Source organism: Populus euphratica, unplaced genomic scaffold (genome assembly GCF_000495115.2).
Source record: "Populus euphratica unplaced genomic scaffold, PopEup_1.0 scaffold4.1, whole genome shotgun sequence".
Classification (NCBI taxonomy): domain Eukaryota; kingdom Viridiplantae; phylum Streptophyta; class Magnoliopsida; order Malpighiales; family Salicaceae; genus Populus; species Populus euphratica.
In genome coordinates, this window is record NW_011499859.1 from 2,195,079 (window position 1) to 2,211,314 (window position 16,236).

The 16,236-nt window shown below is 34.2% G+C and overlaps 1 protein-coding gene and 1 pseudogene across 2 annotated transcripts; one reads left to right on the forward strand and one right to left on the reverse strand.

Moving 5' to 3' along the window:
• Positions 1–3,771: 3,771 nt before the first annotated feature.
• Positions 3,772–11,551, forward strand: LOC105124367 (mitogen-activated protein kinase kinase kinase YODA-like). Of its 2 annotated transcripts, XM_011024369.1 has the most exons (13): positions 3,772–3,849; positions 4,227–4,317; positions 4,660–5,416; positions 5,508–6,248; positions 6,906–6,993; positions 7,141–7,203; positions 7,536–7,696; positions 7,805–7,880; positions 8,121–8,180; positions 8,271–8,378; positions 8,550–8,789; positions 9,295–9,386; positions 10,138–11,551. In XM_011024369.1, exons 3-13 carry the CDS (start codon positions 4,854–4,856, stop codon positions 10,646–10,648), a joined length of 2,703 nt encoding a protein of 900 aa, XP_011022671.1. In that variant the 5' UTR covers positions 3,772–3,849; positions 4,227–4,317; positions 4,660–4,853; the 3' UTR covers positions 10,649–11,551. The 2 variants fall into 2 exon arrangements, with proteins under 2 accessions (XP_011022671.1, XP_011022672.1); XM_011024370.1 differs by lacking the exons at positions 3,772–3,849; positions 4,227–4,317 and adding an exon at positions 4,354–4,521.
• Positions 11,552–12,137: 586 nt separating this feature from the next.
• On the reverse strand, positions 12,138–14,745 carry LOC105124438 (short-chain dehydrogenase TIC 32, chloroplastic-like; annotated as a pseudogene).
• Positions 14,746–16,236: the final 1,491 nt, after the last annotated feature.

Consider the following 16,236-nt stretch of genomic DNA (forward strand, 5'->3'; position numbering starts at 1 on the left):
TTATACCATTTTCTAACACTAACATTCATCCTTTAGTCCTTTTAAATGTTTTTATTTTCTTTGATCAATTGTATTACCAACTTCGCCATAATATTATTTTTTAGATTGTTTACATGTTACGTTTGTCAATAAGCTTCTAGTTGATAAAATAAAAAGGTATTTTATATGCCCTGATTGTTAATCATCCAAGAGTCAAGCTTTGTCTTTTAGCAATTCCAATTATGTTTATGATGCTCCATTAAACTTAATTTTCACAGATGCATGAGGCTCAACATTTATCGCCTCCATTATAAGTGTTAGGTGTTATATTAGCTTTTTGGATAATTATTCAAATTTTTTATGGTTATTTCTAATTAAATTAAAGTTTGATGTTGAGCATGTTTTCCTTCAATTTCCATGTCATATGAAAATAAACTTCTGAATATAAAATAAAAGTTATACAATCTGATTGGGATGGTAAGTATCATAAATTACATAATTACTTTTAATAAAATCACATTTTACATTGCCTAGCATGCTTTCAACTCACCAATAAATTGGGTTAAATGAATGAAGACATAGACAAATTATTGGAAGTGGGCTTTGTATGTTATCACATTTGAATTTACCTCTAATTTACTAGGAAAAAGCCTTTTACACCACAACTTATTTAATTAAACATCTTTCAATACTTGTTCTTAATAATTTATCACTTTATGAAAATAATCTATAACTGAGTCCTTAATTACTCTTTCTTGCATGTTTTAAGATGTGCATGTTGACCTAATCTTGGACCATATAACAAACATAAATTGGATTTCACAAGCAAGTCATATGTTTTCACTAGCTATAATGTTAATCACCATGGATACAAGTGTCATAACTTATCAATTGATGAATTTATATTTTTTATCATGTAATTTTTGACAAATTATTCCCTTATCAAAAAATATCTTCCCCATACTATCTGAAAAATAACCTCTATCAAATTAACCAGTGATTAACATGTGATAGAGGTTAATTTGATATGTAAAGGCAAGACAATATTTTTTGGCGAGTTGGATCTTCCAACTCAATATAAGTATATGATTGTTTTTCTCGAATGCACTTATATGGCAGAAGTCAGGTCATGCATGAGGCTTATGTTAACCAGTTATCAACTACGCACAACTAAAGGAGCTAAGTGTCTAGATCGTTATCCTTATAGTTATATCGTTGAAAGCTTGCACTATTTAGCTTTCACCCAACTTGATCTTGCCTTTTCAATCCATAAAACAAGTAAAATTCATGCATAACCCATTGGAATCACACTGGCAAGCTGTAAAAAAGATCATATATTATCTTAAACATACAATATCAATGGATTTGTTCCTTAACAAATCATCTAATTTTGTAATTCAAGCTTTTTCATACTCTAATTGAGTAACTAATTTAGATGATCGTCAATTAGTAGGTGTATATAGTATTTTTATGGGTAGCAACCTTATTTTCTTGACGATGCAAGCAATAACCCTTAAATGTCTATGGTAGTACCGAAGTTGAATATAAGTCATTTGCAAATGCAACTTCATAAATATAATGGTTGCAATCAGTTTTACATGAAACTAATCTTAAGATTCTTTAACAATTAGTGTTATGATGTGACAATATTGAAGCCATATTCTTGAATACTAATCTTATATTTCATCTTTGTACAAAATATATTGAGATTGATTTTTATTATGCATATGACCAAGTTCAAAGAAAACAACTTAATGTTTAGTTTATTTCAGATAGAAATCAACTTGCTAATTCATTTACTAAAGATATATTTGAGATTGTAGTAGCGGTTATGGTTCAAGGTATTTTTTATTTAAAAATATATTAAAATAATTTTTTAAAAATAATTTTAATATTAGTGTATTAAAATAATTTGAAAATATAAAAATATAATTTTTAATAAAAAAATTCAAAACTTAAAGGAAAACGAGGCATTTTCAAACAGGCTTTAAGTCACTGTCACCTCACCTTGCAAATTTCAAATTATCTTGGCTAATCTAAATGTTGGAACAACACCCTTTAGACTGAGGGGGCATGTAAAGGAAAATATGGAGCCGAATAAGAAACCAATAAAACAAACTAGTAGCCGTTAAGTGGATGAAAATAAAGAGGAGATTAAAGAGGATAAAATGACATGATTTCTCTGTTGTTCTTTACAATTTTGAAATCACAACAATTTAGCTAGTTATTATGGTGTCCCAGAACTTTACAAGAATCGCTCCTGCATCATGTTTCTTTTTATCCTCTGTTTCTTTTACTAACAACACTTTGATTGTTCTTTACAAAACATAATAATGATTTTGAGGGTTTTTTTCATTAATCAGAGGAATGAATTGAAAATCTCTTCGTGTTCTTCCTTTTTAACATGATGGATAATTAATGTTTCATTTGTAAAAGACAAAAATAAAATAAAAAGTTATGGTGGATCTAGTAACATACGGTTGGTGATAATTATACTTGAACTGTCGGGTTGGTGGACACCATATATAGCCCTTGAAATTCCTTTTACCTTTTTCTTTCCTAATTTCATATAATTTTTTCATCATATATTGAGATATAATAATAATTATTTTTTAAAATATATTTTATTTAAAAAAATATTTTTAATACTATCATGTCAAAATAATATAAAAATATAATTTTAAACACGTTTTCAAACAATATATTATATAAAAAAACATTATAACCGGTTATGTTTATAAAAAAAAAAAGGAAGGAAGATTGATGTTTGTATCAATTACCCTAGCTGAATGGATCCAATTTGAAATAAAGTTTTAGGAATTAAAATAAAATCAGCCGTAATTAGGACGTTTTTGTTTTTGCCGATTAGTGGAAGAACAACTCCTAATCTTTCACTAATGGAAAAGGGGTTTTTGCTAACAAAAGAACAACTTCGAATCCTCACTTTTTCTTAGCAATTATTGAGAGAACACCTTCTAGTTTTCTCATCTCACATATTTTTTTTTAATAGAAGAATAATAAATCGGAAAAAAATTGACTCAACAATTGTAACTTTATGCTTCCTCCTTGACTATCAAAATTCAACTTTGTAATGAAAATAAAATTATTATAAATTCCTTTTTTTTTTCAAATACAAACCACGCATCACACACATATTGGATCTAACCTTCACATGCGAAAATCATTAAAAAATAATAATATTGTAGTAAAATTAAAAAAAAATACGTGGCCAAAAAAACAAAATCACACACACCCCAAAAAAAAAAAAAGGTTAAAAAAAGAAAAAGAATCTTCCAAAAGAAAACCCGATTGCGTAAAGCATGACAGTGGGAATAAATGGTGCGAGCCGTTAAAAATAGCCTATAAAGAAATTAAAAAAAACAAACTTATAATCACAGGCATCAAATACCACCGAAACTCCGTGCATCCCTCGCCCCATAATTGACCTAATCAAAACGGATTGCATCATGATAGTCAATAAAAGTCAAGGACGGTCGTGATTTTAAGTGCCAAGTTACTAATCATACATCACTAGTCTACAGTGGTCTTCCCTTTTCACCATAATTTCTTTCCTTCTTTCTCTCTCTCTCTGAAAAACACTCTCTCTCTCTCTTTTAAATAAGCTTCTGTTCTTCTATCTGAATTTCTTTGATTCTGTGACTTTTTAGTTTCTCTTCTCCTCTTCTTTCTTTTCCTTGTCTGAAGCAAACTGACACTTCTGTTCTGAGCTCTATAGATACATCTTCACTTACACTTAAGTGAAAGACTAAAACTTTTGCCTTGCTACTTTGAGCTTCAATTTCTTTTTTTTTCCCCTCTTAGATTAAAAAGATTCAATCTTTTAGGTGAATTCTGATGTTTCAAGTGTTTGTATGTTTCTTACCCGTGAATTTGGAGATGGGTTTTTAATTTTAAGCATGGCTATTTTGTTTTTTTGCTCTTGAGATTTTTTTTCTTTAATTGTAGTTTTCTTAGTTTGTGATGTTAAAAAAAGTTAGGGCATTTAGATCTGGTGTTGATAGATTATGTTTTGGGTTGCTAAGGTTGATGATGCTTTGTTGGTTTGTTTTGAAAATTGGGGGTATTGAAGAATGGATCTAGTTCAATAACAGTTGTTGAGTGCATGCCAGGGTCTTTATAGTAGTGTACAGATGGTGTAGGCAGTTACTTGGGTTTTGTTTTGGGTTGTTGAATTTGTCCTGAAGTGGACTATACTAGCATTGGAATTGATTTTTTTTTTTTGCCAGTGTGGATTAGACATGAGTTGGTGGATAAAATGATGGGTCAAGCTGATTGTCTCCACTTGTAAAGGAGCACCCAAATGGAATTGCAAGTAATGTAAGTGATATAACCATTGTGTCGAGAAGAGTTTATTGTTGACCTTGGAATCAACTCATCAAGGATTATTGTCAAGCTAATAGTTAAATCATCAAAATCGTTGTAACTGTTAATGTATAAGAGTGCATGAAAAAGTCATCATGCCCACATTTTTTATCATGAAGTTTGATGCCACAAATGAGAAATTTTCACCATGTTATTTAGGTATAGTGATAACGGAATCCTGCGCGTTCAGTTTTTCTTTTTCAATGTGATTTTAGTTCTGATGTTATGCTTGAGTACGTACTTTGCTTAGCAGCTTCTCATGAAACACTAATACAAGTTTATATTCACACTGACCAGGTTGACATTCCCGAGTTGTGCCATTTTCTGTACTCCTATTATGGAGATTTTTTTGCATAAAATGCAATTGTTTTAAATCGATTTGTTGCATTCATGGCAACTAAGCTGGTGTAAACGTGAGAGTGTGTTGCTGATCAAGGGGTTGATCTTACGCTAGGATTTGTGGTCATTTTCATGAAGTGTTGAAAGTAAACATGCGGTCATGGTGGGGGAAGTCTTCATCCAAAGAGGAAAAGAAGAAAGCAAACAAGGAAAGTTTCATTGATACAATAAATAGGAAATTTAAGATTACATCAAAGGAAAAGAGCAACAATAGATCAGGAGGATCTCGGAGATGTTGTAAAGATACTCTTTCAGAAAGGGTTTCTTTGTCCTGCGTTCCATCAAGATCACCATCTCCCTCCACACACGTATCACGTTGTCAAAGTTTTGCTGAAAGGCCTCAGGCTCAACCACTTCCACTTCCACTTCCAGGGGTGCCTCATACTAAAATTGGGCGCTGTGATTCTGGAATTAGTGCTTCAGTGAAACCAGGATTGGATGGAGGGGGCAAACCATTGCATCTTTTGCCCCTTCCGAGACCAGGACATGTCCTTAATAGACTGGACCAAGCAGATACAGCAGGGGATTTAGCCACTGCCTCTGTGTCCAGTGATAGCTCCATAGATAGTGATGATCTGCCTGACTCGCGTGTCCTTAGCCCTCTCACATCGGACTATGAAAATGGGAACAGAACTGCTGTGAACAGCCCTCCAAGGTGAGCTTCCATGTGTTCCATTGAAAGTTTTAAAGTGTCTTTCCAGGTTTTGTCTTGTCTCTGACAAAATTTGTCTTTATGTCTGCTGAAGTGTGATGCGACAGGATCAATCCCCTATCATAAATAGAAAGAACTCAAGAGAAACTCTGAAACATGCTAATTTACCTGCAAATAATCAGACCTTGTCTATACCACCAAAACGGGCAATTTTTAGCTCTCAAGTGCAACATTTACAGATTCCTCATCGAGTAGCATTCTTTAGTGCTCCAGACAGCTCAATGTCAAGTCCTTCTAGAAGCCCAATGAGAGCATTTGGCACTGAGCAAGTTATCAACAATGGTTTCTGGGCAGGAAAAACTTACTCAGATATTGGTTTACTAGGATCTGGACAGTGCTCAAGTCCAGGTTCAGGCTATAATTCTGGGCAGAACTCAATAGGTGGAGATATGTCAGGACAGCTTCTTTGGCCAAACAGTAGATGCAGCCCTGAGTGTTCTCCATTACCTAGCCCCAGAGTGATTAGCCCAGGTCCCAGCTCCAGAATACACAGTGGTGCTGTCACTCCTCTGCACCCACGAGCTGCTGGGGTTACCATAGAGTCGCCTACAAGCCGGCCAGATGATGGAAAGCAACAAAGTCACCGCTTGCCCCTTCCACCGATAACGATCTCCAACACCCATCCCTTTTCTCCTACCTATTCCGCCTCAACATCTCCTTCAGTGCCTCGAAGTCCTAGTAGGATGGAGAACCCAACAAGTTCTGGTACACGCTGGCAGAAGGGACGTATGCTTGGGAGAGGCAGTTTTGGAGATGTATATCTTGGGTTTAACAGGTCCGTGCAAAGGTTATTTTCTAAATGTTTGATTGCATGGACATGGGTGATTTAGCATCATAAAAAACTCTAGAAAGTTTAGTCCATAAATAACTGGGTGGGGGAAGCAGATCAATTTAGGAGTACAGCTTGATTGAGATTGAGACTAAATGGAGTTGAGTTGACATTGTTTTGGATTAGTTGTGACCATTGCATTTATAAATTTTTTGTTTTACTCTGCTAATCCATTCACCTCTGTAAAGCAACACTTGATTTGTCATGTTTCTTTCATCATCTTCATCATTGTGATGCATCAAGTGACATTTTAATCCATCTTTTACTTAACATTTGAGCTAACATCTCTCCTCTTTGTCTCACTGCTCACACCCTCTTTTAACTCATTCTGCGTCCTACTCGATTGACTTGTTTGCAACAGTACCTCCTTCATACCTTAAAGAGTCCTTATTTGCAATTGTCATCATTATTGCTATCCTTGTTATTGTTATCATGCATTCAAGTCTAATGTTAATATCATTTAACTTCATAATTAAAGAGGAGATTCCCTGATATTCTTGAACACAAATCTGACACCATACTGAACTGAGTTATCAACCATTTTCCATGCACGTTATTTATGCATTTTGCATGTCTTATCTGATTTTGTTGTTCGGGCCTTAGAGAAAGAGGTGAGATGTGTGCAATGAAGGAGGTAACTCTATTTTCAGATGATGCAAAATCAAAGGAAAGCGCACAGCAGCTGGGACAGGTAATTTTTTATTTTTCTGTTTTTTTAGGCAGTTTATAGTTTGAAGAATATAAGGTTATGTATTGATATGCATAGATGTTAATTTAGATATAGTTCTTCTCTGGGAAATTTTGAGGAAGATTTTACAGTTATTCATGATACGTGCAGGAAATTGTGCTACTGAGTCGCTTACGTCATCCTAATATAGTGCAGTACTATGGATATGAAACGGTAACATTTTTCTTGTCAGTTTATGTTTTCTCCTTTTAGATTTTTACTTTCTGAAATAATTTCATTTTACATGTTAGTCATAAAATATTGCATGTGTATGTTCATTCCAAACTACTGAGACTCCTATATGTTGCAGTACTTCCTAGGAGACTGTTTCTTGAATTTTGTGGGATTTAATTGCTGATGATTTATATAATTGCATTATCATTAGTTGATTCATGGTAGAGTGTTGAATTTAGATACTTTATTAGCGTAAAGTTCCAACATATTTATGAATAGAAATCCATGGCTTAGATTTTTGTTAGCTGAATTGGTATTTTATTTCTTATCAGGTGGATGACAAATTATATATATACTTGGAGTATGTGTCTGGTGGCTCCATCTATAAACTGCTTCAAGAATATGGCCAATTTGGTGAAAAAGCTATTCGTAGTTATACTCAACAAATCCTGCGTGGGCTTGCTTATTTGCATGCTAAAAAAACTGTCCACAGGTGAGCCTTGTTATTTTGCTATCTCATGGTTTTGATAGGGAACCACAACTTACTCTAATCACTTATAAACATTGTCATGCCTATTTCATAAGTTTTAATCGTGTTCAGAGACATTAAAGGGGCTAATATTCTGGTGGATCCCACGGGTCGTGTTAAACTGGCAGATTTTGGGATGGCAAAGCATGTAAGGATATTCATCTGGAATTTTCTTCTCTCTAGTTATTCAAACCTGGGAAAATATGTTGACTGTTATTGCCACTGGTTTTGAACAAACGCTAAATTCTGTTGGTTAGGCAACCAAATTAAATTAGTTCTCTATAACTGCTATCTTTTTGGTTTAGTTAGAATGCAAGATGAAAATTTACTCATGCATATTCACCTGTGGGCAATGCGTTGTAACCCATTTTAATCAATTGATCTGCAGATATCTGGGCAGTCTTGTCCATTATCATTCAAAGGAAGCCCTTACTGGATGGCACCTGAGGTCAGCCTTGGTGTATTGTCACATTCTGATTTTATATTTCTTTGTGACGCTTTCAAGTAATGCATTTCTTGAATACATTAATTGTTTCAGGTTATAAAAAATCCAAATGGTTGTAATCTTGCTGTTGATATATGGAGCCTTGGGTGCACTGTTTTGGAGATGGCAACAACAAAACCACCTTGGAGCCAATATGAAGGGGTTAGTAAAATTGAAGTACAATAATTTTTTTAGTTTTGTAACTTGTTTTGCAGTTTGAATGGCACTGCTTGAAATCTTAATGCGTGTCTTGGTGAGATTGTGTTAAACTAGAAGTATGATTTGTTTGACCTTATTTCGTACCCTCATTTTGCTTTATTTTCTTCTTGAAAGGTTCCTGCTATGTTTAAGATTGGAAATAGCAAGGAACTTCCAGAGATTCCTGATAATCTGTCAGATGATGGAAAGGACTTTGTGAGGCAGTGTTTGCAACGAAACCCATCACATCGCCCTACAGCTGCTCAACTTTTGGAGCACCCTTTTGTGAAAAATGTTGCTCTGATGGAGAGGCCGTTTTTGTCCCCAGAGCTTTCAGAAGAACTGCCTGCAATTATTAATTCAGGAAGATCAATGGTATTAGGATTTTTTCTTGGTGTGTCTAATGATATTGAATATTGCAATTTTTCCTGTAGATTATATGAGATAACAAGTTATTCACAACTGTTTATCATATTTCAATATTTTTTTAGAAAACAAAAGATTTCATCTGATGAAAAGAAGAAAATATACAGAGACAGGTAGGAGAATAGGTCATCCTCCAAACTAAGAAACAGAGCGGAACAAAAGCTATGATAATATGCATCCAAAACTCATGGTACTTCATTTTGGTAAATGACTGGATGAATATGTTAATCGGGAGTTGTTATATGTTTAGTCTTATGCACATCACCTTAGATGGCTAGCACATGTGGTCGTCTGATTTCATATTGGTATTGCTTGCTAATGCTACCATGAAGTATTTTGTTTTCTTCATGACACAACACGGAATAATTCCTTTCACTTTGCCTGACTTGTCTGTTGTGGCTTTGATGATGTTGCTTGAATTGACTAATGAGTTGAATCTTCGAACTTTTAATAGGGAATTGGACCTGCAAGAAATGTTTCAGGCTTTGACTCAGAAGGGATTTCTATGCATCAATCGAGAGCCACAAAAATTGGTTCAGGGATCAGGTCTCTTCTCCCTCCCTCCCTCCCTCATCACGCACTCACTCACACGTGTGTGCTCTCGCTCTTATTTTTTTTCTCGCACTTACATTGCATATTCAGGAACACATATGGCAAAGTTTGTCTTATGTGTTGCTAGGATTACTGGCATGTGTACTTGTCTAGTCTGAAGATGGACTGATATTGCACAATGCATTTCAGCTAAAGCTGCATAGGTTTTTCATCAGGGCACAGAAAAATATTATGTCAGATATCATGTTTCAAAAGCAATATCTTGCTATGAGAGCAGTATTGAAGGAGATAAAATACACTGTTTTCTAGTCATCTTCACCCACAACTTGCATGAAATTAGTTTGATGGTGTTAATACTTTCTTTTTTTTCTTGGTTGGCTGTTATCATTACTTTGTTCAACAACAAGCAATAAACTGTATTGTGTTCTTAGCTCTTCAATAACTTTTTTTGTGAAGATTTCTTTCATTGGTTCTGCTCTATACTTGCTAACATTTTACTCCATTGCCCCAACTTACATTTGAAATTTGAAGTTCCATGTAGCATTTGTTGTATTGAGGGGAGAAATCCTTGTGCTTTAGCTTGAGACTGCTTAGTCTGCATAATCAAAGTGTGAAGATCTAAATGTGCAACTAGTTGGTTTATGTTGCAACAAAATTTGTTGTGTTAAAAATAAGTATCTGGTTCTTGTTTTTATACTCAAAAATATTTCTTCTTTCTTTTAATTTGATGTTTTTCCTATTCCAGTGATGCCCATATGAAGAACTCATCGTGCCCGGTGTCTCCTATTGGGAGCCCTCATCTATATTCAAGATCCCCGCAGAATTTGAGTGGAAGGATGTCTCCGTCTCCTATATCTAGCCCTCATACTGCATCTGGTTCATCCACGCCTCTCACTGGTGGTTGTGGTGCCATCCCATTTCATCATGCAAAGCAGCACATAATGTACTTGCAAGAAAGCAAGGGAATGATCCCTGGGTCCCAAAGTAGTTTCTATCCCAATAACAACAACCTTTATCAGGAACCAAAGCCTGACCTATTTCGAGGTATGTCACAAGCCTCTTGTGTTTTCCGGGAAATAATTTCATCAGAAAACAGCAATCCTGGAAACCAGTTGGGATGGCCTGAACTCTATGATGGGCACCCTGTTTTAGCTGATCATGTGTCCCAGCAGCTCTTAAGGGATCATATGAAATTGAAGCCATCCCTGGACCTGAATCCAAACTTCTCAATTCATGGCCATACCAATGGAATCTAAAGTCTAACTCTGCATGAATCCTTCATCAGAAAAATCTTTCTCGGTACTCTACCTCCCAATGCATCATTCATTTTTTTCATTCTAATCAAGGGGGGAGACAAATCAAATCTGTGCCCAAAAAATCAACTCTGGATAAGTGATTCCAGGAGGTCAGATGTTTCAGAAGCTTGAAGGGCAGGATTAATTTCTTGGAAATGGCCTTGGAGTTTGGTTTCAGAGTTCCTATGGCAAGTAAGCAGTTGGCATACGGGAGGACTAGAATATGGAAAGTTGGCAGCACGTGCAAGTTATTCCACTTGTGTCTGTGAAGCTCTTTATCTGGCAGCTATATATTTCACTGAAGTCAGTAACTCGGTTTGATTTCCTGCCAGCTTTGTTGACCCGAATTCATGTGCAAACAATTCCATGAATGAAGATTTTGATCATTCCAAGAAGGTTACCTTCTGAGACCTATATTCATCAGCTCCTCACATTCATGTAACTGCTAGATAGAATGTAGATTTATTATACTTGGAGTGCAAAGCTACTACCATTCGTGCATTTCACATCCTTTTATGTTCCTTCTACTATTTTTTGGGTGGAAGGATGTGGTGGGAGTTGAAAACAAATATTGTACAGAAAGATGGGAACCAAGTTGGAAGTCCAGATTATGTCAAGATAACAGTTGAGAACTTGCCTGGCTTCGCCTGTGCCTTTTCTTTTATCAGTTTATGGGTAGCTCAGTGTAAAACTTCTTGTGGGCTGCCCAGCTGATATTCTTGTATCTAATATATACGGTTATACCTTGAATCAAATTGAAGAAATCTAATGCAACCTGTGTACTGGTGAAATCCTCCGGTCCAGTGCAATTGTAAATTTTGGGAACAGCAATGAGCCAGGTTTATTTTTAAGAATTCTATATCTCCCGCATTGTGGCATAAATTTCAGAACTGGTTTTATTTTTCTTTGATAGCATCAGTTCCTTTTCTAATTCATTTCAGCCTATGGGGATGGGAAAAATACCTATCTTGTGTTTTGGAGGTGATTTAAGCCTGTAGTTTGGAGTCAGGTTATGGTATTTTTAGTGCAGAGACAACCTGGCATCATTAGCATAACTATATAATTTAGGTTAAGTACCATCATGCATCTTCATTACATTTCAAGGTTACATTTTTTTTTACCTCTGTATATACCATTGTCTCGAAGGTTTCCCTCCCTCTCTGAAGCTAAGAATCAAGGTTCATGTCACATTAGGCATTTTTTTTGGGTTTATATTATCTGTGGGGAGTGGTATTGAATCTATAAATTAGAGTGAAGTCTTTTGATTTTGAAGCTATACTTGGTTTGCGACGAGGGAGACAGAAAAGTTGGTCGGTTTTTTTTTTTTGGTTTTTTTTGTAAATAGGTTCAATTAAAAAAAAAAACCCTCAAACCCCTCAAATAAATTCAATTTCATGGAAAAAAAAAAAAACTTTTTAATGGAGATTCAACAAGCTTTACTTGAGCATGTCTATAAGATTACAGCTTTGTTTACTCGTAGAAAACCTTGAAATAATCCTGAGTACTTGTTAGTGATGCTGAAGTAGAAATCCCATGGCTTTTGGCCGGTTCTGCATCTTTAGCCTGTGAGCTGGGTTCTGCAATGTTACTGTCCGTAAAATACTTTCCACTTATCCCCTTGACTTGTGGATGCAACGCTATATAGCATGTAGTTGCTGCTCCTTGTAACCATAACCAAATGAAATGAATTGTTGTAAAACAGATTCATTGTTCAGACAAAGCAATTTTATCATCATTTTGCCAAGTCACACAGGATGGAAATGTTTTTCTCAGAATTATGAAAGCCATCCCTGCTGAACATTTTTTGTCATGTATTTACCAAACGAGTTCAAAATAGCTGCATTAAGACCACCGAATGGGAAAAATATTAATAAAACTAAAAAATTCCGGGCACTGTGAAAGAATAAGAAGGAATATATCAAGCTTATTATATCCAAATGCTAAAAACAACCGATGCAAGCTCTGAGAGCCTTTTCCAATCTTCTGTAAAATTTGCAAAAAGACCCTAGCAACTCCATAACCCAAAATCATATTAATTTACTCCTGTAAAAGTCTCAAAACGGAAATATGTCGTCAAAGTACAGAATCTCGGAAAGATAAAATTGATAAGGCTTAAGAAAGATTTACCATTAACAAAACCTTGGTGACGCAGAAGATTGGCGTGGATTGCTCCAGGATGTAGTGAATTAATAGTTATCTCTTCCCCTTCTTGCTGTAAACTCAAGCGATAATGATCCCACAATTTTATATTACACTGCCTATCAGAATAATGTGATTGATTACCACTCACACTTCAACCTAAGGCACTTAAATTTTGTGGTGGTAATCTTCAATACCAAAACGCAAAAATGTAGAAAACTAAATTCAGCTGAAAAAGCTCTATTGTCTATGCTAGATAAACGAAATTAAGATAATGGAAATTGATTTAGGACATGTCATCATGTTTTAATTACCTTCAGGCGCCTTGCAAGCTCATTGGCATGCAATATGTTAGCAAGGTTAGATTGCCCATAAGAAAACCAACTGATACAGAATTTGAAATTATCAGCTATCAGAAAAAGGCAAGGCAGCCAGGAACTGCCGGTGCACGGTGATGACATTGGAACATTATATGTAGAAACTTAAAACCATAGACAAAAATATTTCTGCCATCAAGTTGCCACCTACCTGGCCTCGTCATAGATTTTATCGAAAAAAATTCCTTCCCGACTCACAATACGGTGACCTCCTGATGATACATTAACGATCCTTCCTTCTTCTTTGCGCTGTGTTTTTCATGATCTCCAATAAAAGGTTTGTCAATAGAAAATGACCTGCAAATTGTAGTATTTCAACCCCAAGTTGGAAAATCAACACAGAAGATACTATGGCTGAATATTTCAAAGTTTGAAAGTCAAATGTAACATACCTATATGGTTGGTTGCAAATAACATTTCAATGTTATCTTGAGAAAGCTTGGAAGGAGATGACAGAACCCCTGCTTTATTGCTTCAAACAGAAAAGGAAAGTACTACTGTTTGCAAGAAAGCTAGATGCTGCCTGTGAATATGAATTGTTTTACGAACATAACAGGAACACTCAACTGATTTGTGATAGCTGGATAGGTATAAGAACTGCAATTTAATTTCCCCAATATAGTTTCCTTACATGAGGATGTTCGAAGGAAGACCCAAGGTAGTATATTCTGATGCAAACTTCCTAACTGATGCCATTGATCTCAGGTCTAACTCCATAACATCAATCTGAGCAGTGGGGATTTCCTTGAGCATTGCTTCTTTGACGTTCCTACCAGCTTCCAGATTCCTCACTGCCATAACTACATGGACACCACGCATTGCAAGGACACGCGTCGTCTCCGCACCAATACCACTTGACGCTCCTGGAAATGAAGATTTATTCAAAACCACAGATAATTCTTTCATTACCGTGAGTCTGAAGTTAAATTTATCAAGTAAAAACTGATGTCCTGTCAGCTCGAACGTTCAAATAAAACCTCACTACATGTATCCTACGGCTAAACAAAGCTCTAGCCAGGAAAACTAAGGCAGGCTATTTGGCTTAGCAAGAAATAAAAAAGCAAAACCTGTAACAGTGGCAGTGAGACCAGTTCAATCAATTCCTTGTGTTACTTCCTCTGCTTTAGAAGAAGCAGAGAACCCAGATGGCCCTTTCCATCCAAAAAACCACATTCTGCTGATTCTAATAATGAACTCGTACTACAAACCTTACCAAACTGTTATATTGATAACTGCTTTGCGAAACTACAATTTTTAGCATCAAAGGGTCCTCCTCGGATTCATGTAACTATTTTGACTTAACGGATTTAAATGATCCAACTACAAGCATATTTAGGGTACTGTTCTTCATTTAACTCACTGGGTTATGATCAACAGTATTAATTATCCAGCATAACCTATTCATAACTGTCCAAAATATGGTCCCAGATTATTTACATGAAGGACAGAATACATTGATAATATCGAGGGCAAACATTACCAACTTTTCGAACCAGTTTTTCACGCATAAATTCTGTGCTAACAAATAAGACACGAGAAAATTAGCTTCTGGTTATTTTCTCAGGACGACATAAAATTTTTCCTTTAGCACCACAAAAATAAATTTTAGTTGGGCGATGGACAATGAATTTCTTATACATTACCGTTTAATTGCATAATATATCCAGATTTTTTTTAATTTTTAATTCATCAATTGATAATCTCATATGCTTATGATTATTAATTCATTGTATTCGCATTAGACATCCCTATTTATAACATCAAAATGAAGACCAAGAGTTGTGTATTAATTAATAAGCTTGACTAATTTAATATCTCTATTTTCCGTATCTTTTTCATCTTTCTTCTTAACATCAACTTAATTAATATAATAATTATCTTGACTAATTTAATATCTATATTTTCCGTATCTTTTTCATCTTTCTTCTTAACATCAACTTAATTAATATAATAATTATCTTTGTTATCACTTGATTTAGATTTTTTATAAAAATATAAAACAAATATCATACGCAATTAAAGTTTCCTATTAATAATTTCATTTACTAACATTTATCTCCTTACATTCCCACTTAACCTAAATACATTAACTACTTGTAATGCTTGTTTAGTTTTTTAAGAGTTACTTGAAACTTGAGTTAACTTCGTACCAAATATTTTTTTTCATTTAAGTTTATTATTTAAGAGAAGTTTTGGCGTATAAATCCAAACATTGAATTCATATTTTTATCACTACAAATTACTACACCTACATAATAAGCTTAATTGATCCTACTTCACGATATTCTTCGAGTAATTTTTATTTTTATTTTAAACATATTTCAGCTAAATCGATTACATAACATTTTAGATAACTTATTAAGAGAGAGATATCTAACATAACAAATAAAAACTTATGGCTTTCTCCATTATAAGTGATGTTATTGTCGGCATTGACAATAATACCACCATGAAAGTATAGTATTCCTAAATTATCAGATATTTTATCAAACAATACAAGATAAATCTAATTTATTAATGTCTCGATGTTAATCAAAATGAATACTTTATCAATATAATCATAACAATAATATTATCAGTTAAAACCTAAATTCATCAAATTTCACTATTATAATGAAATTATCAACCCAATTCATATATTTCATAGTTAATTATTTTATTTTATATCTAGTTTGGTATAATTCATAATTTAATCTAAATAAACATTAACTCTAACAAAATAATTTTGTTAATTCTCAATCAAAAACAACTTAAAATCATTGATTATTTTATAAAATAACCTAATCATCAACTCAAATTATATCTAATTAATCTAATTATAAAAAAAAAAAACCCTAATTTTTTTTAAAAATCTTTAATTCAAAACCTTAACATTGTATAAAATCAAATTAACATATATTGATATAAATTACATGAAATTGATATAGATAAAGTGTTCAATATAAGTCTAAATATAGAATGTGGATGGTAATGGTAACTAATGGCTGTTTTGACCGGAAATAAGTTGAACTGCGGTAGAGACAAAAAGAAGAG

What these genes read in the sequence shown, in the direction of transcription:
- LOC105124367 (XM_011024369.1), top strand. Translation starts at nt 4,854, where the DNA reads ATGCGGTCATGGTGGGGGAAGTCTTCATCCAAAGAGGAAAAGAAGAAA. An exon ending in GCGCACAGCAGCTGGGACAG is followed by an intron (nt 6,994 to 7,140) that starts GTAATTTTTTAT and finishes TGATACGTGCAG; the next exon opens with GAAATTGTGCTACTGAGTCG. An exon ending in AGTACTATGGATATGAAACG is followed by an intron (nt 7,204 to 7,535) that starts GTAACATTTTTC and finishes ATTTCTTATCAG; the next exon opens with GTGGATGACAAATTATATAT.